A 21,350-nucleotide genomic window follows, 5' to 3' on the forward strand; every position below is an offset into this window, starting at 1 on the left:
ATTCTTGCGAAGCAAGGTAGACCAAGCATGAGAACTTTTAAAGCTCTGATCTGATCAATACCACACAGAAAATATCACGATTACTAAACCGGACGATCTCATTGAAGAACATTGAATAATAATACTTAATGAACAACCCCCATGACTTCACTTTTCATAGACAAATAGTGATTTGTTACTTATAGTAAATTCCTGTTCTACAAGTTTGCAAATGAAGAGAGTAAGTAGGCAGCGAAATAGACCAATGACGTTTTAGCAGACGATATAGTCACACCTGACTAGTCCCGGCTTCCTATGTACCGGCGTCACTTCTAATTCCTCTATTGGATCGACCGGGAGGACTTCTAGCAGAAGAGCGAATCGGGGGAGAAAGTTTTCTGAGCCTGTGAATTTCTGATTTTCTCTTGGGGTGGTTGAAAATTTACCATCAGTGCAAAATGTCATCGGATAAAGTTGAATTTAGAAGGAGCGTGAAAACCGCACCTGTGGTCAACATGAGGACCACCGTTATCCAAAGGACCCCAGCTGGAGCCGGACATGTCGTGTCCAACAGAAGTTCCACCAGCCGATTGAGCATGGGTCCTGCATTCTCCGCAGGTACTCTGGCTGGACTTTCCCACAAGGGGGTTAATGATGTTATCCAAACAAGGGATAAGGAGAAGAAGGATATGCAAGGCTTGAACGAACGCTTTGCTAGCTACATAGAAAAAGTTAGATTTTTAGAGGCACAAAATAAAGCTCTTATTGCCGAAATTGATAGGTTAAAGAAATTGAAGGGATTTGACGTATCAGAAATTAAGGAACTCTATGAACAAGAAATTGCTGAATGTAGAAATGTTATCGATGATCTTTCTAAGGAGAAAGCCAAATTTGATTCAACCCTTGTAGGACTTCAAGATGCACTCGACGACGAAAAGAGAGAGTGAGTACAATTTATTTTTACTACTTGTTCTAGTTTTGCACATTTTTTATCTGTCCTTACTTTGCACAAGCCTGGTAGGACCTTGCAGCATGCAGAGGATCATTACGCATACAGCCGGCAAATAAGACACAGCCCATTTGAACTTCGAACTTTTTAATGCATGTAATATGACCACGTGACTTTTTTGACATTGAAATATTGTTTGTTTCAGGTAGAGAAATAAGAATGCAGATTATCAAATATTTTTACTGAATGCAATATATGCCCCTTGTCTAATTATAGTTTTCCTTTCTTGCGACATCGAATTCAGCTGAGATTGCACATTAGAGATTATAATTCATTGTCTGTCCAGATTATTTACTTTTGAGAGCTCTTTACTTCCAAAGAAGTTTAAGAATATAAGTATGCTTTAAATTTCATAGAGAGATTATAGACAAGCCACACCTGTTGGCTTAGACGTGTTTAAACAAAACCTTATATTTATAAGTCGGGGCACCCGACCTTTTTGACAAGGATCTGCTTTTTGGTTATTGTCTTCAATGTCATGCAACATGAACAGTGTCTACTCTTTAAAACAATTTATAATTTATTGTTTTTGTGTTTCTCGCTCAATGTATACAAACAAAATTAATTTTTTTCAAACAAATTTAATTAAATTGCATTTTACATAATTTTGGTTTTTAGGGACTTTTTCTGCCTTTATAGGTCTGTAGAGCTGTATATCTGAATGAAGCAAACATGTACATGTATCTGTATTTACACTTGACAAAGTAAATGGGGAACGTTTGGGAACAAAACACGGTCGCTAGAATTATTACAGCCTGTCATAACTCTCATTAACTTGACATGTTAATGAAAATTAAAATTTCATTCCATCGCGACATTTTTTAAAGGTAGTTAATCTTTTTTGATAAAACTACCTGTTGCATACATCTATAAATAAGACTTAACAATGATTGGCTTATGAACCGGCTTCTTTTCCATTTCATAACTTTGAATATTTTTTGGAGATTATGGAAGGCGGTGTTTCCTTACACAACTGGGTGATAAGGAAGGGTATAGGAAAATCGGTTCTTTAGGATTTTTAATATTACCGCAGTAACAGCGTTTTTAAAGTGGTCGTAAATCCCCCCTCTTTTCAGAAAAGGATTATAAAGTTTCGAAAACACATGTGTAGTGTTATGTAATTCCTAACTACTATAAAAGTATTTTATATTTGGAAGGTCTCACTGTTCACTTTGTATTGGCCATTTTAACTTAATTCCGTTTAAGCCGGCTCTTTTAAATTGTCGACTATACCTTAAAGAACTACGAACCCCTTTGCAGCATTCATAGTTGAATGGTATATAAAGTCGACATGTTTGGAGTGTATACATTCTTTAATAGAGTAAATCGTGAGAATATAAACTTATTTAAAGGGCGACTATATTTATACTCACAGAAAACATAAATATTATTTTTACAAGTTCTATCTGGAATAAATATGCTTTTGTCGTCGGTTGATTTACATAATCCCACATTGTCTCCATGTTAAATTTTAGCTGCATTCAAAAACACATTTGCTCTTTCGCTTAATCCCCTTTTACAAATTTGAATGGAATCGTATGGAATTTCTTTACATGCATATGTGTTGCTATAAAAAAGTCCTAAAAATCGCAAGGTAACACCAAGAAATAAAATATCTCCCAAACATTTGCACATCGACTTGCAGGTGTGCAGTTTTACCTATACCGCTCTGTTAGGTAAACCGCGCTACTTGGTAAGAAATGTCAATGGTATTGTCAACAATTTGACATCAGTGAATTGCTGATCCATGACTTTTTTCCCTTTGATGTATTATCAATGTTTTCCGTGTTGGCTTTTCCATCTCTGTCTCTCTCCTTCATTATGTTAACTTGATTAAATGTCAATACACGTATGGCACTATCGCATAAATCTTGAACCAGATGAAACTACCAGGTATTTTGACTATAACTTGTATTGTGATTTGTCGTGATTAATGTTTGTAAAGGATTGCAGATGATAGAAAATATTTTTTGTATTTATATATGGGATTAAGTTATACCTATTTTTGCAGGGTATCCAAATCGACATTGACCACCTGGATTTGAGCTGTCTGTAGGCAAAGTTCTTAAAATAATAGTTTTGGTCATAACTTGTTTGACTTGCGAAATCTAAATCTTTCCTAAATGCTTTATAAAACATTGGTTGCATAGTTGTCTTCTGTTCAGAGTTCGTCTCGTAAAACTATGTGGTTAAACAGTACATTGTAGTTGATTTGAATAGGGAATGTTCTTGCTTATTCGTCCTTTATGACGAGGCTACATTCACGGCTTCTTGTAATCGGGTTTATATTAATGTATTCGCTTCGTTTAGAGATCCGCAACTTCTCCCGTAGGCAATACCTAGGATTCAATTAAACTTGCATAATCTTCCAAGTCACCCTGAAATTTAAGCCTTATCAATAGAGGTATATGTATATTAGTACCCCCTTTAAATAGCGTGTTAAAATCTATGACATTTTTCATTTCTAAAATAGCTTTGGAAATATTCATTAAATGTTAATTTACCGTTTTAATATTTTATTACAGGTCTTAAATTTCCGAATAACAAACATTAATATACAGGTGTAATCTTACATACTATAAGGGAATCAAAATTGAGAAGAAAAAAAAATCTGACATCGAATCTCAGTTTATAGGTATCACTTGTTTATGGTTGGAAATTGTGACAAGTTATGAATTCATAAATTGTTTTAATTCATATCAACACATACATAATCGAATAATCTGAAATAAAAGAACCTTATCTGCCACGCCCATTTTTTATTTTATATACTTGACACTATACATAACACCCGGGTCGGTTAATATTTTCGTTGCTTTGATATACCTACCTGGGCATTCAAATTTAAATACTAGCATACCCACGTATTAAGTTTTAGTTAAATTTTGCACGATAAGCAACTAGATGAAAACTTGCAAACCCAGGGTATTAGATGGAGGTGCGAATGAGTCATTTTTCTCTATACGTATCTGAAATGTTCGTGAACAGAAAAATATCAACAGGAATCTAATGTGACGGATATGAACTAAAAGCCTAAGTAGTTTTTGCAAGTAAAAGCTATTTACAGATGAAAGACTTCAATAAACCTTCATTGAAACTGTTTGAACAAATCTTTCTCGTCTTAATGATTTATAGCTTCCAAATTCTATGTTCAGTCAACTGTCTCAGTAACTGCGACCAAATTGTCCACCCTCTGACACGCCCTCCAAAATACCGGTTCCTTTACGACCAAAGTGTTATCAAGCAAAATAAAATTCCTCGCCTCTCATTCGTGCACACATTTCGTCCGACATTATCATTTGACCCGGGTACTCAAAACTTTCTTGATGATTAGCTGTCATAATGCAAAAACAAATTTGGTTAAAGGGTTGAGACTTACAAGAATGCCAAGGGTATATAAAAATTATCACAGCTCTCCATACTTTTATACCTTATAAAAGTTCAAGCATGGACGTCCACTTGATCGGAGACGTTGTCGCCACGAGTCGTAAATCATTTGACCAATCTTTCTATATCTAGAACCTACGAGATCAGAGCTTAGTATATGAAAGCGAAATACGAAATATACATCCAAGGGGTTTCTCAATATTTGAACAGGGGAATTTTGAATGGGCCCATGGATGAAATCTCTATTTGGTATCCTTGAATGACCTTTATATGTAGTGTCACTTGTTTTCCCAGTAGCAGATAAAAATAGATTATATAGATGTACGTGTGGTAGTGTTCAATGGTATATTATGATTTGATCAAGGGACTGGTTCATGAAGCAGGCAGCTACATCAAGTCTTTGATATGCAAAGTGATGGACTGAAAATAATCAATACGTGCTTCTCGGGTTCTGAGACCTTTGGTAGACCATGCGTCTCGATTTTGATTGATTTCTTTACATCTTTTGCACGTACAATGTTGTTTTTCTTAAAATCTTAATTCCCAATTGTCAAGCAAAGATGCAATAAAATAAAGCACTATTTTTCTGTTTGAAAGCAAGACAGATAATGAACAGAGACCGATCTCCAAATAATCCTAAGTAATAAAATTCTCTGAAAAGAGTTTAAAACATGGACCCGGGGAAATTCCATACGTGGAATCAGGTACCCAGAACAAGTAAGCATCCCCGTGACGCCTGGTCGCAGGAATCAAGATTTATACTGTGCTGAAATAATGTCCTTAATCTGAGTTATTTTGCATAATATGGAAAAATGATTTTGTATTAAAAAGGCCTAGAAAAGATAGAAGTCACAATATCATAAAATAAGTAGTCATATTGCTAGCAGCAGATGAGATCGAAACGAGAGATATATTTTGCTGAGAACAGCAAAAAATCAAGATTTGCAAGAGTAAGGATCGAAGTAACGCTGAATTCGAGGCAGCGTAGGGACTTAGAAGCAGAACCGCTATCGATTACTACCAATCACTCAGTCTCCCAAGTCAGCTTCATCTTTTGATATTATCTACAAGCTATTGAGTAGAATTACATTGATTTTTCATTAGGCCTAAAGGTTACTGCAAACATTGCATTATTGCAGAAAGGAACGTCCGCAAATATGTGTGCATTCATTCACGTAAATAGATTTTAGGAAGTATGTCAGTCGGTATTCAGAAATAGGGTCTTTCTAAATTTAAATATTTTTTTATGAAAATATTATTTACACAGTTAATAAAGTGTTGACGACCTAGATAACTGTAGCCCATTCAGCCTTCTTGACATTGAAGTTTTGAGAGTCGCTTGTGGAGTTCCTGTTATCTATAGTACTTCTCTTTAAAGGACACCCTTGCTTAAAATAGCATGACTCCTTCCTTTCAAAACAAGTTATTTAATCCTTTAAATATTAATTTCAAAGATAATGATACAAATAGCAATATAAAGAAATGCACTCTTAAAACACCGATATTTGCTCATTCTGTCATATTACCTAATCTTTCAGACGTCTTGCCAGCGAGAAGGAGTGCGCTGAACTTAGAAACAAATTGGATCGCTTGAATGATCAAATCGGCGAGTACGAAGGGGAAATTGCCACCCTGAGAGGAAGAATCGGCGGTCTGGAAGACGAAGTCAGCAAACTTAGAGGCACCAACAAACGGCTTCAAGATGACATTGCCCGTCTCAGAGCTGTAAGCACAGACATATCATTACCCAACCATTTGCCTTAGCATGCAAAAATTGTCAATTTTTTTTTTTCTTGGTGTTTTTATTTTACTTATATATATGCAGTAAAATAGTATTCACTTATAAATGATATGAAAAGATGTTGCAGTACTGACATCTGCTTGTAGGATTTGGATGAAGAGACACGTAAACGTATCGAAGCTGAAATTAAAGCCCAGGCTATCGAAGAAGATCTCACTTTCAGACTGAATGTTGCCGATGCAGTAAGTTAATCCCAAATTTCATTCTCTACCTTAATAAGCAGATGACTGGTTTTATATCTTTACAAAGCAATGGCTGTGTAAGAAAACTTCATTTTAATTTATCCCCGTGTTTGTTGTGTAGGAGATCAAGGAGTTGCAGGCCCTGATCGACAGAGACAAGGGAATGGAGATGAGAGACATCTGGAAGGGAGAGATGTCCAAGGCCGTCAGCGAGCTCCAGAAGGAGTACGACAACCAGATCAACCAGATCAGAATGGACTGCGAGAACCGAATGGATGCACAGGTAAGTAGGCTGGGTTAATGCTGGTCTGGTACTAACGTGTTCCTGTGTTTGTTGAATGTTGGCTTGACAAGGATTTTGCTTTCAATCATTTAGCTTAGAGAGCTCCAGGCTGGCGTCAATAGAGACAACATGGAGGCTCTCCAAGCCAAGGAGGAGTCTAAGAAACTCAAGAGCAGACTTGGAGATCTCGGACCACGTGTCGCTGAACTCGAGGCTGAGGTAAAGTACACCTCATGTAGAATCGAATCCAATTTTTTACTTTATTTTCATTTTTTGAAAATATTTCTTACTTTACTGAAGATTATCAGATACAAAAACGTATTTTACCTATATAATATTACAAAAGTTGACCAATTTAAAATGGCAATTCTGTACAGAATGCAAAACTGCGCAACCAAATCATTGCCTTGGAGAATGAGATGTCTGACATGCAGAAGGAACATGACAGAGAGAACGATAAGAACGCCGAGAGAATCGCCGGTCTGGAGGCCAGTCTGGAAGAGGTCATCCGAGAGTTACAGGTTCTCCAGGACGCCAAACTGTCCCTGGAACTCGAGATCAGCTGCTACAGGAAGCTGCTGGAGTCGGAGGAAAATAGGTAATATCATTATCCATTGGTCATTTTTTGTCAGCTGATGAAGGAAAACACTCAACATACTACTCCAATGAAAATAAGGAAACTTAATGCAATTAAATTGGATCTTTTATGATGTAAAATCATGCATAGGGTAAACTCGTAAATTCACTCTGATATTTGGAATTACGTGTATCTTTGCAAATGGAACAAATATAAATGGAGTTTTTTTATGTTTTAATCAAATAACTTTATAAAGATATATGGGAAAATTTCATCAATATGTCATTTGTCTTTTGCAGCTTGAAAAATGTAGTAGAAAATTCAACTGGTGCCAGAAGCAAAGGAGCCAACCAGTTGGCCGACATTGTGCAAAAAAGCAGTTAGTACCCCTAATTAAACAAAAAAATTCGTGTTCCTGTGGCGTCAATGTGCATGCATACAGAAAATTGTAGCGATAATCGTTTAGCTATATAAATTGCTATATTTGGAGCTAAAAGGTCCTTTGCCATGTGTCTAAGTTTGAATTAGTGAGAATTATATATATATATATGACAGTGCTGATCGAAGAGATTTTCTATGGAACAGTCTTTACTCAATTAAAATTAACAATCCTTTCTAAGTATAAAAGTATGCCAATGTGTATAGTATCTTTTTAGTATGTTAGCCTTACTGCGCTAGAGAAGATTAGATGTAAAAAAAAAAAATTGACTTTTTTATATACCTTACATTTCAATTTGGCACCTGTAGGCTTTATAATGATTTGTTTTTATTAACGATTGCTAATAAAGCTTTTATCATAATTAATATGCATTGGTTTATATATATACATATTGATTTTATGTAGGTAGAAGTTGTATATATGATAACATTAAATGTACAAGTCTTCAATATGCATGTCAAGTTGATGTATTTCATTGCACAAAATAACAGGATTTCAGATAAAGCCATCTCTCCCCTCGACATCATTTCTATTTTTAACAACTTCCGGTATTTGAAATCATATGTTCAAAATTTTATTATATTTAAACGAAAAAATATCGTTTTCAATTTTCTGTATGTGCGCTGGTGTTCTCTTGATATAATAACATTTTTCAGAGTTTATTTTTTCTTTCTAATAGTCTAACCTAGTATTTAGGTAGCACTAAACGCTCTTTTTTTTCTGCTCTTAAACTCCATCTACCAATCAGAGAATGCACGTTAACTTAATAATTGCATGCCAAGGTTAGAGATGGCTTGAATTTGGTGTGAGAAAAATGACTTTGGTTTTAATGGCAAAGGAAACGTGATGCAGTGAAGAGGCTAATAAAGAAAATTATGCAAAAATGGGTGATGAAGTACACTTTGAGATATTTTACAATAGCAAAAAATATTATTTCAGTTAATTGTATTTTAAGTCAAAATGAAAGTCAATATACCTATACTGTATATCAATAGATAGATTTTAAAGATTATATTTAATATTCTTTTATTCCAAAATCCCTCTTTTATAAATGTAAATTGTAACTGTAATTTTCATATTTGTATCTTAAACACCCTTTACTAACTTGCAAAAATTATTCAATAATAGAAAGAATTTGCCAAGGTTTTGATTTGCATGTTGATAAATTTATTTACTTAGTAAAAACTGTCCCTTCAAGCTAGTGCAAGGAACTTTGCTAGTATCTTGTGAGGGAAGCTTGTAAAGTAATGCCAAAATAAGACTTGGTATATAATACTTACAAAATTGGGTCAAACTGGGATGACAGGAATGGGTATTGTACTATTGCATGCAGAATGTTACAAAAAAAGAGCTGCTATTCTGAAGAGCGGGAAGGAATAACACTGATTCAGATTATGGCTTCTACAACAAACATGAAATGGTTTGATTCACATTGACATGAGATTTAATCGCACAGGTTCGTCCTACAGTTCAAGTTACGGATCACGCTATTCACAAGAGGAACTCCTTGGACAGACCAGCACAAGCTTGTCCAGTGGTAGTTATTATGACCAATCAGGTGGTCAGAGAGGAACCGGAAGTGGTATTTTTCACTTACGTCACGACTTGCTCTTGGTTGTCGCAAAATGCATGAATGATCACTTTGCAGATGTTTAATAACTCTGATTGGAAAAGAAGGGTGCTGAAGAATCAGTTTTCATACTCATTAACACAAAATTCTGTTTTCAGTTCATCTTTTCTACGTGGTTTGGTGTTGGTGGTTTAATTTTTCTGAGTTTTCTAACAATTGGTTTGAAAATAAATCGAGTGTGCTGAATTTCTTTTAATGCTATTTACGGAAAGAGCTGTACTAATATGAAGTTTTTATAGCATCAAAGATGCTTCTGGTATGTTTTAATGGGTAAATATAAAGCCAGGAATTGGTCTCAAAGATGCTTCTGATATGTTTCTTTGGTGAATTTTAAGTCAATATTGGATCTCAACTAAAGGCATCATATAAAATAAGGAACTATTGAAGTGAATGAAATATTCATGCCCAATAAATAAAGTAGATTAGATTTCATATTAAAAATTATAAACATGTTTAAACATTGTTCAAATGTAACATATTACGCATGATTTCAAGAACTATGGATTCCCCTGCCTCTTAAAGAAGGATTTTATCTTAAATATTGTGGCAAATACTATTATACAACACAAATATATAGAAAATATATTTCTTCCACAAATGTTTTATTCCTTAATAACACACCTACACTTTATAATCTCCTAAATACCCTAACAAAAAGTACTATGGAAAACTATAGTTTTTTTTTATAGTATCAAAGTTTTTACCATAGTAAATCAAAGTTTTTGCTACAGTTAATCAAAGAAAATTTAAAATAAAATTTCTGATCGTTGTTTTTATTTTTTTAAAATATTCCTACAAACAATTTTCTTAGATTTAGATAAAATATTGCATGTATTTTTTTCAAATTATTTAAAAATTTACAGTCATTTTTGTTAAGTAAAGTAAGAAACGTTTAAGCAAAAAAAGATTTAGAGTAAATTCTCATAGAATTTCAAAGTATTCGCTAATGTAATTTTAGGGTAAACTATAGTTAACTATAGAAAATTTTTGTTAGGGTTTTTAGGGTATTTTCATTCACTCTAAAAAGTATTAACAATTATGACATCAAAATCAGGTCGACCAATTTCCCTTCAAGAATTAGAGAGTGGATAGTTTTGTTGTTTCTTTTCAAGATCTGAAATCCAGCGAATCAACTGGTAAGCTAACAGTTCATAGATCTTGCCGCGGGAACATTGCCTTCTCCGACGCAGCCCCAGACGGAAGTAGTGTTGGTATCGAGAATAACACATCCGGTGCTAAAGGAAAGGTAACTCGTCTTTAACCATATTTGTCTATATGTACTTTGGTTTCGCTGTCACCATCTCACACACACAATACACAATAAGAAAATATAAATCCATATCAGTGTTTTAAACAGGACTAAATATAGGTTACCACATAACCAAGAAATTCGATTGGTATGTCTCGGAGAAACTAACAGCTTAATTGTCCCCTCTGTTGCAAACGATCTCTCTTGTTGCTATACTATATGACTGAAACTGGCGTATATTTTCTTAATGTTTAGAGCAATCTTGTATTTTTGTTCCTCAGTTCCAAATAGTGAAAACAGACTTTTGCAACGCATATACTGTGCATATGTATTGCACTCACGACAAATGACATAAAACATTCTATAACATGGCCTTTGAAGTTTCAGTCTGTGGTATTCGTTATATTTTCTATACTAAGCATTTTTTTTATATTAGAGCTAGTGTTCTCTTGAATCCATCTTTATAATATTGTTTGTTCTTTTTTTCACAATTTTACAGTTTATTTAAATTTAATGAGTTTTTCTAGATAGTTTTCTACTTTGCATGACGAGTTGTCTTCCGTTTGAGGCAGCCATTTTTAATGCTCAATTTGCAAGCCTTGCACACAATTTGAACTAGAAATTTTTCAGGAATGTATGAATATAACAAACAATAATGACAAGAGTTTTACACGTAAAATGAATATTGTAATAATTAGGCTATTAGTAATTCATGAAAAAAAATTGTCGGTCAGAGAATGGCATATATTATATATTTTTGTAAACAAGGAGGGTGCAGGACGAACAATAATTGTTTTTCATATCTACGAAAAAGTCAAATTTTCAAAGTTATTCTCTGTTAGATTCAATTAATTTAAAAAAAATGCATACAAAATGACAATTAAAACATACAATATTCACGTTCAAATATTTGCTGATTAAGATTGATACTATGTTTTTAAAAGCAATGGTCGAATATATAAAAAGTAAGTTGAATATTTAATTTACGAATTTGTTTCATACACGTACTAATATCGTTCAAAAATTGCACATTAAAGAGATCAATTTTTCTTTCGATTAATCTTGATAAAAAGCCTTCAGATATGTTAAAAATAACTTTTTAAAAATTATTTCCTACTACATGTACATGTATTACATGTAGTTTAACCACATTTTATTTAGATATAGAAATATACAGAATTTTAAATAAAGTCTGAAAACTTAAATTGTTTCGAATTATTTATCAGGGTATTCATTCAAAAGATAAGGTAAGAAATGGTAACCAATTCTAAAACAACAATGACTTCACCCTCAATGTATAATACACACTTACCTTTAGGATTAACTTTTATTTACATTGGAATAAGGTGCATTCTCTACCCTATCCTCCATTTTGTAGTTTTTTAGTAGGAGTGTTTGTTTTTATATTCAAAGTTTGATATTTTGTTACCCTTTCATTTAATTCGTAAAATGATTTTCTTTCTTATTTTTCTTTTTTGTGTTACCTTCACAGAGTTGAATGAATATTTTATTATCAACTGATGTTAATAATTTTCTTCAAACTTATTTCTAAAACATGATATTGAAACTGCAATACAAAATATTTATCCCAACTTTTTTCCTTTCAGTATTACATTACTTGTTTGTGAAACAAGAAATATAAATAAATAAATATAATTCTTTTCAGAGTGTGAATTTGAAAGGATGGAAAATCAGGCGCGAAATTGGAAATAAAACTAAGTGCACATATGAATTTAAGAATGACCTAACGCTGGGACCAGGACAAAAGATCAAGGTAAAATCGAACGTTTTTATTCTATTTACAAACTTCAAGAAAAAACGCTCATTTTATTGTGAAATATCTGACTTATTATTTTTTTTTTACAGCTATACAGTGGTGGCGCTGCGGACATGAAACAGTCGGATAATGACATCGTCTGCGACTTCTTCACTTGGCACGCGGGAGGCGGAAGTTACGTCCTCACAGACGAGTACAATAACGTAAGTCAGAATTCAAAGCGTTTGCATGAAAATGAATAATTAATATATCCTTTAAAGTATGAATTAAAGTTTAAATTGAAGAAGTAAATTTCAGTTATAATACAGTAAGTTTCTTTGACATATGTACCATAATTAAGAGTACAACGAGGTGTACTAACTTTTTTCTGAAAATCCAACAGAAATGTCTCGTAGAAATCTTTAACACAAGACAGTTTCATTAAGTCTTAAAACATTTTGCCTTGTTTTAGGAAAAGGCTTCACTCAAGATGACCATTACGAACTAAGAAGAAGCTGATATAATAGGTGTTGTGAGAATTCCAGTACAAAATCTGCTTATTTCGAATACATTCCATTAACATTTTTGTACGAAAAATGTTGACATTTACAATAAAACTCAATACATTGGTTGTGAAATTTGATTGTTTTTGTTGAAATGCTGGGTATTACAAAAAAGTGAGAATGATTTTATATTTTACAAAGTTTTAATCTTTTATAATTATTTGTTGTTTTTTGGATATACCCTAAATCTACATCAAACTTTCTATTTTATTTGGAAGTATTAACTGTGTGCTTCTATTATAAATGTGCCTTCACTGTGTGTTTGCTTTAGTCATTGTTACGTTATCATATTCATATATAGTTTGTTGTGCTTTTGCAGAGCTATTCTTATACAAATCTTCCTCAGATGTAAATGATATTATATTACATTTGATAATCAAACGGTAGGTGTATTGCAATCGTTTGTATATTTTGTAAACTACAAATATGTTTGAAGGAATATTACTGTGCGTTTTCTTTGGCAGCTTTTTTTCTCGTCAAAGAAAACTCCATAGTGACCTTCATACTTGCATGTTTCTTCATTTTTTATACAAGTAACAACAGAGAGACAGACTGTGAAATAAGGTACTTTGCTTCAGAATTTCGCTAGACGAAGCAATTAACTTCTAATTAATTAAGGAAATTAGGTTTATTTTTGAAAACCTGGAAAGGAGGATTATTGCAGTGTTGTGGGCAGCAATCAGAGATGTTCTTTTGTATATATTTATGGGTATATATTTATATACACCTGATATATTAAGTGTAGTTTGTGTGGTGCTTCATTCTCGTATCGTTTTTACATTACGTCAGATTTAGCATAGATAAAAAATATATTTTACAAATTCACAATGTTTAAATGTTCATGCATTAGAGATTATCAATAAATTTCACTTTTTTGGAATTGTCTTTTCTTTTACTGTTTTTATCCTTTAGAGACATTGATTTGGATTTTTGAACTTTAAATTTTAATTTTATATATAATTACAATGATCCGATAATATCAAGAAGGTGTGAAATGGAAAACTTACAAAACAAAATAAATTTTTGAGAATGTTACAGTATTTTACCATAAGCAATAAATTAAAGATATTTTTAAAATGAAGCAATTTTAATAATTTAATTCACAATTTATAAAAAGATAAAATTCCTATAATGAAGTATGCAATCTAAATAATGAATAACGTGTGTTATGATAAATGATACAGTATCATGTATCCTAACACGCGTTATTGCATGTAATCGTTTTAATCAATCTATTGTAATGCTCTTTCCAAACATTACTATTTTTCCATAAATGTTTATAAGTTTTATGACATTTTGATATTCAAATTACATACTCAGATATAAAACCCTAGCATTGTTTTTGGAATTTGTCGTTATCTTGATTATTATCAAAGAAAGAAAAAGTCACTGAATTGTATAAATTTTTAAGTGTTAGCATATCTTTATATAGCATTAGCACATTCCAAAATAGAATAATTCAAATTCACTTATGACATTCAAATAATTAGTCTTCAGCCAAAGAATATTTCAATATTTTGATTTTAAAAATGCACTAAAAGTATGCATTTTAAACGTTCATCAACACGTTTTGTCTGCAATTGACAACAAAAGAGAAGAACTAAGTTTGAAATGGCACTCCACATTCTGAAGAGTTCCATCAAGGAGGTAAGAAATGTATACAGACTCTCCCTGCCCGCCTTCTACAGTTAATACAAGGTCCGTATCCTGAATCGGCGTTATTGCACTTATTCGCTGCTGTGACACAGGTACCCATTTCCCCGTCTCTCCAAGCAAAAATACAGAGTGAGTTCTTGAACGGAAAATGAAATTGTAAAATTTCATGTACTTAAAAATATTTACAATTTCTTCTCTTAAAGAGTCATCATTCCTTGAATCCTTTTACAATTAATTGAAGTGTTTGTTCGATAATGTAATTGAATCATGTACCCCTGTATGAAAAACTATCTTTACAAACTTTTTCAGACAATTTTAAAAACATACAAATTGTTTCTTACCCAAATTTCATTTCGGGAATGAAGTGATAAAGACAGAAATCTGTTTTGGTGCACTTTGGCATGAGTAAGGATGTCGTGAATGACATCGTTTTCTGTGGAGAGCGATGTCCATATACAATATATTCCTCTCTCTGACCATTCGTCTGGAATTAAGGACTTTCAATTAATCAGCTATATTGCACGCATATAAATCAACAAATTAGAAACAGAGGTTCAAATCTTTGAAATGAAGGGAAATTTTTGACCCTCTAAGGATTATTTTAAAATTAATTTTTTAAGTGTTCAAAATACTAGAGTTTACATTGATAATCATACCATAAAATCTAAATCTGTATTCATCAGTTTAAATCCAGTGATCGTATCAACTCCCAGAACCGTTCCAAAATACTTGGTTTGACCCCCTACAGACATTTCAGTGTATGTGCTCCAGACTTCCATATCTCTGGTCACTCGAGAAGCAGTCTAATTAAAAGCGAAATTCATTGTAATTGGACTATAAAGATGCTGAGTACTGCAATTTTGTCTCTTTTTGTCTCTAAATTTTCAATTTATGTTACCAGTATCATTTGTCTGTCAATAGCTGTTGCTGGCTTTGAAGGCTTTAAAATCTTTCCATCTGTGTTGCAACATCTTGAATCAAATAATGTTATTCTTATATAGATAAATATTAAAAGGACATCATGGAAAATATCCGGTGAATACATACAGAAGTATTGATCAAAGAAATGTAATATCTATAACCCCGTACCTCATGAGCATCGAAACATTAGTTCCTCCTATCATATCTCCAGGTCCAACTGGTCCGGTACTTAGGGTAGATACCACCGCATTTAGACCAGGGAAGGGCTCCGTGGTTTCTGTATTTTGGAAATTCAAAAGCATTTTTTTACATATGCATTTCAAATTCATAACGTATAAAAACGAATATTCCTATATTGTTTCAACTGTGTCTCAATCTACAAATGAACATAAATGCATGCATACGTCTGAAAAAATTAAATGCATATTGGAAATAGCAGAATTTCTTTTAGAAAGAATTTTGTTTTCTTTATTTTGTGGCATTTACAAGAACATATTTTGTTTTTTCATTTAAATACTCGATTTTTAAAATTAAAACTAAAAGTTTACTATATTTGTTTCCGGGTTGGGTTGTCGTTGTCCAGAAAGTATCCTTGAAAGGCCGGATCCCAATAGCGTCAGCAAGCATTGAGGAGACCCCGATCTTCCACTGATCTTTCCCTGGATGATAATCACCACTCACCCTGGCCTACAATAAAGGCAAGTATTTATAAATTTATAAGCATCTCTTTCGAACACGCAACAAAATTGTTTCAGTATGTTGTCAAATTTTAGAAAACTAGATAGTGATATTAGAATGAAATATTTTAAATTATACGAATATTAATGGAAGCCTTTTTTTAGATTCTTTTAAAGGAATTTTTGAAAGGAAAAAAAAATGGTACGAAATACGACAGATATAGTAAACACTAGAAAAGATATATTAGTAGAACCCTCCTCAGAGCTTCACAGATCATTGTACATGTATACAATGTATACTATAGGCAACGAAAACAAGAATGGTATTTCTAGTCACCAAAAGGTAAAGTCCGATTGATTTTTTTTTGGTTGGAGGCAGATGTTTATTAAAGTTTATAACATTTCTTAGATTACATTATAATATGAATGACCTGTGTAACAATGTCCAATTCCAGGGCTTTCATGGCATGTCTGGTGTTTGACATGCAGTACTGAATCGGCATATTCAGCAACTTCGCTGCGTCAGCCATTTCTTCTAGCCATAAATTACCGAGACCTATAGAGCTCATAAAAGACGGAAGTCCAGCGAATTCCACATTCAACCAGTCCTAGGGTTTTCATAAAAATATTTTATATTAGATTTTTGTAACTATGTAACATACTAAACTAATTAATGAACTTATAGATTACTAGTATTGTATTGGTACCACACCTGTTCATAAAGAACTAATCCCCATTCGCCTTGAGCACGTCCCAACAAATAAATCCAAAAATCCTGAAAGTAAAATGAAGACTCTTTTAAAATTTTATAGCTATTACTAATTTAAAATCAAATGTTTTGAGTGGCAGTTTCTAAGTCCATTAGTACTACCGGCGATAAAGGAGCAGACACGGTTCCATTCTTATCAATCTGAAACAGATATCTTCCTTTATTCTGGACAGCATAAACTGTATCTTTGGACCTATGGAGTATACAAAACGGTTTCAGATTGTAAAATGAATCCAGCTAAAATGAATAGGATAATATATTTACGTTCACAATTTAGTTTAATACATTTTAAGATTTTTCTATTTTCTTAATTAAAAGATGTAAAGATTTTCCACTTACCAGAATCGGTTGTGTAGTGCAATTGGCAAACCAATCTTTTGAACCAATGATCTGCAGAAATACAAATGAGCAGTCAAATTTCCCCTAACTTATACTTCGCCAAAAAGAAAAAAAAACAACAATTCTTTAGCAAATATTTTATTTTCACTCTTATACAATAAATACTATCGTACTCACTTGGCACCTCCAGGGAATATGTCAGGTCGAGGCTCCCATTCTTTGACCCCGTCGTGGTCCCCTTTGAAGTACCACCAAGAATCGAACTGAAAATACCTTAAACAAGGGATTTCATGACAAATTATTCAAAAATTGTGTTTTTACATTTGAGAAAAAATCTGTTACGGAGAGAACTCTACATTTTGCTTTCAAAATGAAGCGATATAAACTTAGAAGCCAAACCAAAAAGGTAGGAAAGAAATAATTTATAAAGAATACTGATATTATATTTTCATGAAACTTAAATGAGATACATTTATAAAGAATACTGATATTATATTTTCATGAAACTTAAATGAGATACCAGTTTTTATTTCAGTAATCATGTAAACAACTGTAACTTCGAATAAGGTTGATGCTAGTTAAAAGAAGTAAAAATAAAATTTTTCTTAATGCTTTTTTTTTCAATTTTAGTTGACTTTTTGTTTTGCCTCATGGCTTTGATTGAGAAGCTGCTGTAGCTTATCTGTCTATTTCAGGACATGGTCTACCTGTAGGGAATATTCTGGCTATCAGCATACTTCTTGACGTCCAACATTGTGTCCTCGTAAGTCTTATTTTGTTCTGTTAAGTAATAGTAGTATGCTCCTGAAAAAAGTAAAGATCAAAGGACTAAATTTTCAAACTATTTATCCTGTTTTTGCCTAATAAATGAATTTAGGTACGGTGTTAATTTGGTGGAGAAAGAAAGCACATTATCTTTGCTCAACATCTGAAGCATCTAGAAGAAAATTACACTTTGACCATTAAAATGATTGCACAATTTTTTGTGTTATTCTAAGTCGTACAAGGTAACTTTTTGTAATGTTTTTATTCTGCTGAATAAGGGCAAAGGATATTTGAATTCGATATTTAAATCGCTTGGAATTATGTGATTTGAAACAGAACATTCTTCAAGTATCTCACACCATTGGCAAAAAGAAGAAAAGGTAGACGAAATTGGGATACCATTATCAGTCCAGTATCCAAGGTGACTAATGGTTATGTCTGTCTGTATGAAATTATCAGTTCTACCATACCATTTCCTCATCAGTTTTCCCCACCCTTGAAATGCCTGTTTAAACAAGTTTATATTATATTTTGCAAAGAAAATAATGTTATAGACGTTCTTTCAGGATTATCAATGAACACAAAGCGATTGTAGTAGTAGTAGTACTGTTTCAATTTTCAATACATGAAGTGAATTTGTATTGTATTCAGACCTTCAATTTTAAATGGTTTGATATAATAAACAACAATCTTCAAAATCACACGAAAATCTTTTCAACATCACACAAAAATACAAAACAGTGAACATACTTTGTTTATCCCTTTAGCATAATAGAGGATCGTGTCGTATTGGTAGTTAGGAGGGACCATTTGTACCCCTCCCATCACGCCCCACCCCACGCTGTTGTCAATGTCTGGATGTGTTATAGACGACGCCATAAACTGGGAGAAGGGGGAAATGATTACTGTATTGCCCTCCTCATCAAAGAGAGCCAGCGGACCGCCTGCTAATCCATACGCCATAGAGACATTTGTTTTGTTCCATCTGAAAAAGTTACATTCTGCAATCAAAAACTTTTTTAAAAGGGTTGAACTATACTACATATAGCTGTTTGTTTTCGCAGATTTGTAAATGACACATTTTTTTTTTATTATATGAAGTTGTCTTTTGGCAGAATGACTTCAATCCATAAGAGGAAGTAATATCTGATTATTGTGCTTCATTTGTGCAAATCGTTCATCCTGCAGAGGTCTACAATATTCATAATACACGTGCATGTTAACAGATCTTACACGCGTGTTAACTGATCTTACACGCCTATGCTTTTGCCCGTGTCCCCGACCATGATTCCTCCATAAGAGAGATAATACAAGTTGACATTCTTGTCCTGACTTCCGACATTAAAGGCGGGGAATCTTCCGATGATAGAACTCACATCAGCACGGTTGGTTCTCTGTGCACCGTTGTGGTAAGTCTAAAACATAGATATTATGATGTAGAAAAACAGCAGACGTGTATTCATGCTTTGAGTTTTATGTCCCTGGAAAAAAAAAGCTACAAGGAGAAACGTGTAAATATTTAATAATCAAAGTATTTTCAGACACATGTTAACTATAGATAATTTGATAAATTTCTTTGTTCTAGATATGGAATACTAGTATGCTTGCAGCTGGCAAAAGACTTTTGCAGGTTTTTCTTTCTCCAAATCAAGGTATTTATTTTATTAATAATGGACAAAAACATTAAACAAACCTGAGAAAATATTATGAAATCGTTCTCCAGTTCATATGGATACGTTTTGATTGAGGCAGTAATATTACTGCTCCCTGCAGCGTAGAAGAAATCGGTCGTTTGCCATTCCCCGATTTTGTCATATCCGCTCCTCGCAGACGACTGCAGCAGAGAAAGGTTCCCATTGGTTCCACTCATGTACATGGAACCATCCGCCATAAAATAAGTTGGTGCACTGTTCAGCCATATTTTATCTTTCACACTGATGCTGTAGGTTCCATCCGTTACTACAGATATCCGAAGACCGGGGATTTGAGATTCCACACATTGTGCAACTGTAAATATAAAGAATATGACATTGTTTTGCATGCTGTACCTTAATTCGACAACTTTATGAAAACTCTCCGATTTCAACAAGGAAGTAAATTCAAGGTACAATTTCCAGATCATTATGCAAAAAAGCATATATACATGTATCTCCATGTATCACTCTTACACATTTATTTAAATTTCCCTCGACAACGTAAATATATATTACAGGTTAATGTATCTTCACAACCCAAGAGTTTTCGATCAGCTTAACTTTTACAAATTGCGAAGATGAAAATGTTGCACACTATAACCGTGATTTGTCCTAAAACAATTTCTATTCTGGTTTATCATAAAATAACGTATTTTATTATTTTAGAGCTTGAGATAAGTATTGCGATTGTAATGACCAAAATTAATATACACAATTCTTGCGATAATTTTTTTTATTAACCTACCTAATACTGCTGAGATCACAAAGTTTAAAAGCGTCATCTTGTTTGCAAGGACAGATACCCTCTAATATTGTCAAAACACACCTTATATAGTATTACACAATGAGCTGATGATAGAACTTATCAATTTTAAGATAATATAACGGAATGATGTGACCTTTACCAACATAATAAATGTAAACAGTAAGTTGATAACAATATTTATTTCTTAATACAATAAGATAGCCGAAATTTGTCATGTGACGCCCAGCATGTGCTAGTGTGTGTGATATTTCGAAATATAGATATGAAAAAGACATACAGCTTTTTAGATCATGAGTCCCTATATAAGGTGACCTAGCACCATTTGTATTCGTCCATCGTCCTCCGATAACATTTGATCATTTTCAGATTCTTCTTTGAAACTATTTTAAACGTCAGACGAAGAGGAGTTGTTTTTTTTTCATTTTCGTTTAAAAATGTTTTGACAAGGGAACGGAGGTGATTTTTTTTTTTTACCAATGTATAATATTTACAATCATCATGGGTAGAATTGTCTAGCATTGGGGAGAGTATAGTGTATGTAGCTTGCTAACTTTTTCTTCGGATCGGCCTAGGGTGAATCCGTTCCACTATCAATATAGACGGATTACTCCTCCGAGGTACCCGATCTCCCATCTTCTGGCGGATCCAAAAAATTTAAGGATCATTTCGTCGTCTCTAACTTTTTTATTGTACAGACAAAATTAAAATCAGATAAAGATTTCAAATAAAAGAATTTATTCATGATTTACATAAACAGCTTCTAATAAATTAATAGGTGATCCAGCGAGAAATGTCTTTTAAAAGCGAAACTGTGATCCATTATGGCAATATCTTGGAAAAGTTTAAAGAACCATCTTGGTGAACATCATTGAAAAAATCGGGCAAAGAAACCTGGCCTTTTTTTCTTC

The 21,350-nt window shown here is 33.0% G+C and overlaps 2 protein-coding genes across 3 annotated transcripts; one reads left to right on the top strand and one right to left on the bottom strand.

Moving 5' to 3' along the window:
• Positions 1-291: 291 nt before the first annotated feature.
• On the top strand, positions 292-13,737 carry LOC134254595 (retrograde protein of 51 kDa-like). 2 transcript variants are annotated; one of them, XM_062737124.1, is made up of 12 exons: positions 292-922; positions 5,914-6,100; positions 6,263-6,358; positions 6,480-6,641; positions 6,735-6,860; positions 7,019-7,239; positions 7,518-7,597; positions 9,114-9,239; positions 10,400-10,533; positions 12,203-12,310; positions 12,403-12,516; positions 12,765-13,737. In XM_062737124.1, the coding sequence occupies exons 1-12, from the start codon at positions 438-440 to the stop codon at positions 12,798-12,800; spliced, it is 1,875 nt and encodes a 624-aa protein (XP_062593108.1). In that variant the 5' UTR covers positions 292-437; the 3' UTR covers positions 12,801-13,737. The 2 variants fall into 2 exon arrangements, with proteins under 2 accessions (XP_062593108.1, XP_062593109.1); XM_062737125.1 differs by lacking the exon at positions 9,114-9,239 and having other exon boundaries at positions 293-922.
• Positions 13,738-14,049: 312 nt separating this feature from the next.
• On the bottom strand, positions 14,050-20,545 carry LOC134254572 (uncharacterized). Its single transcript, XM_062737099.1, has 17 exons — positions 20,422-20,545; positions 19,676-19,989; positions 19,237-19,397; positions 18,733-18,967; positions 18,382-18,487; positions 17,925-18,021; positions 17,395-17,490; positions 17,218-17,268; positions 16,981-17,071; positions 16,822-16,884; positions 16,541-16,717; positions 15,981-16,119; positions 15,601-15,709; positions 15,410-15,482; positions 15,168-15,314; positions 14,853-14,995; positions 14,050-14,647 (listed from the first exon to the last, which is right to left on the bottom strand). Exons 1-17 carry the CDS (start codon positions 20,456-20,458, stop codon positions 14,416-14,418), a joined length of 2,271 nt encoding a protein of 756 aa, XP_062593083.1. The 5' UTR covers positions 20,459-20,545; the 3' UTR covers positions 14,050-14,415.
• Between the last annotated feature and the right edge of the window lie 805 nt (positions 20,546-21,350).

Source organism: Saccostrea cucullata, unplaced genomic scaffold (genome assembly GCF_032062105.1).
Source record: "Saccostrea cucullata isolate Sc308-1 unplaced genomic scaffold, CSIRO_AGI_Scuc_v1 ctg354, whole genome shotgun sequence".
Lineage (NCBI taxonomy): Eukaryota > Metazoa > Mollusca > Bivalvia > Ostreida > Ostreidae > Saccostrea > Saccostrea cuccullata.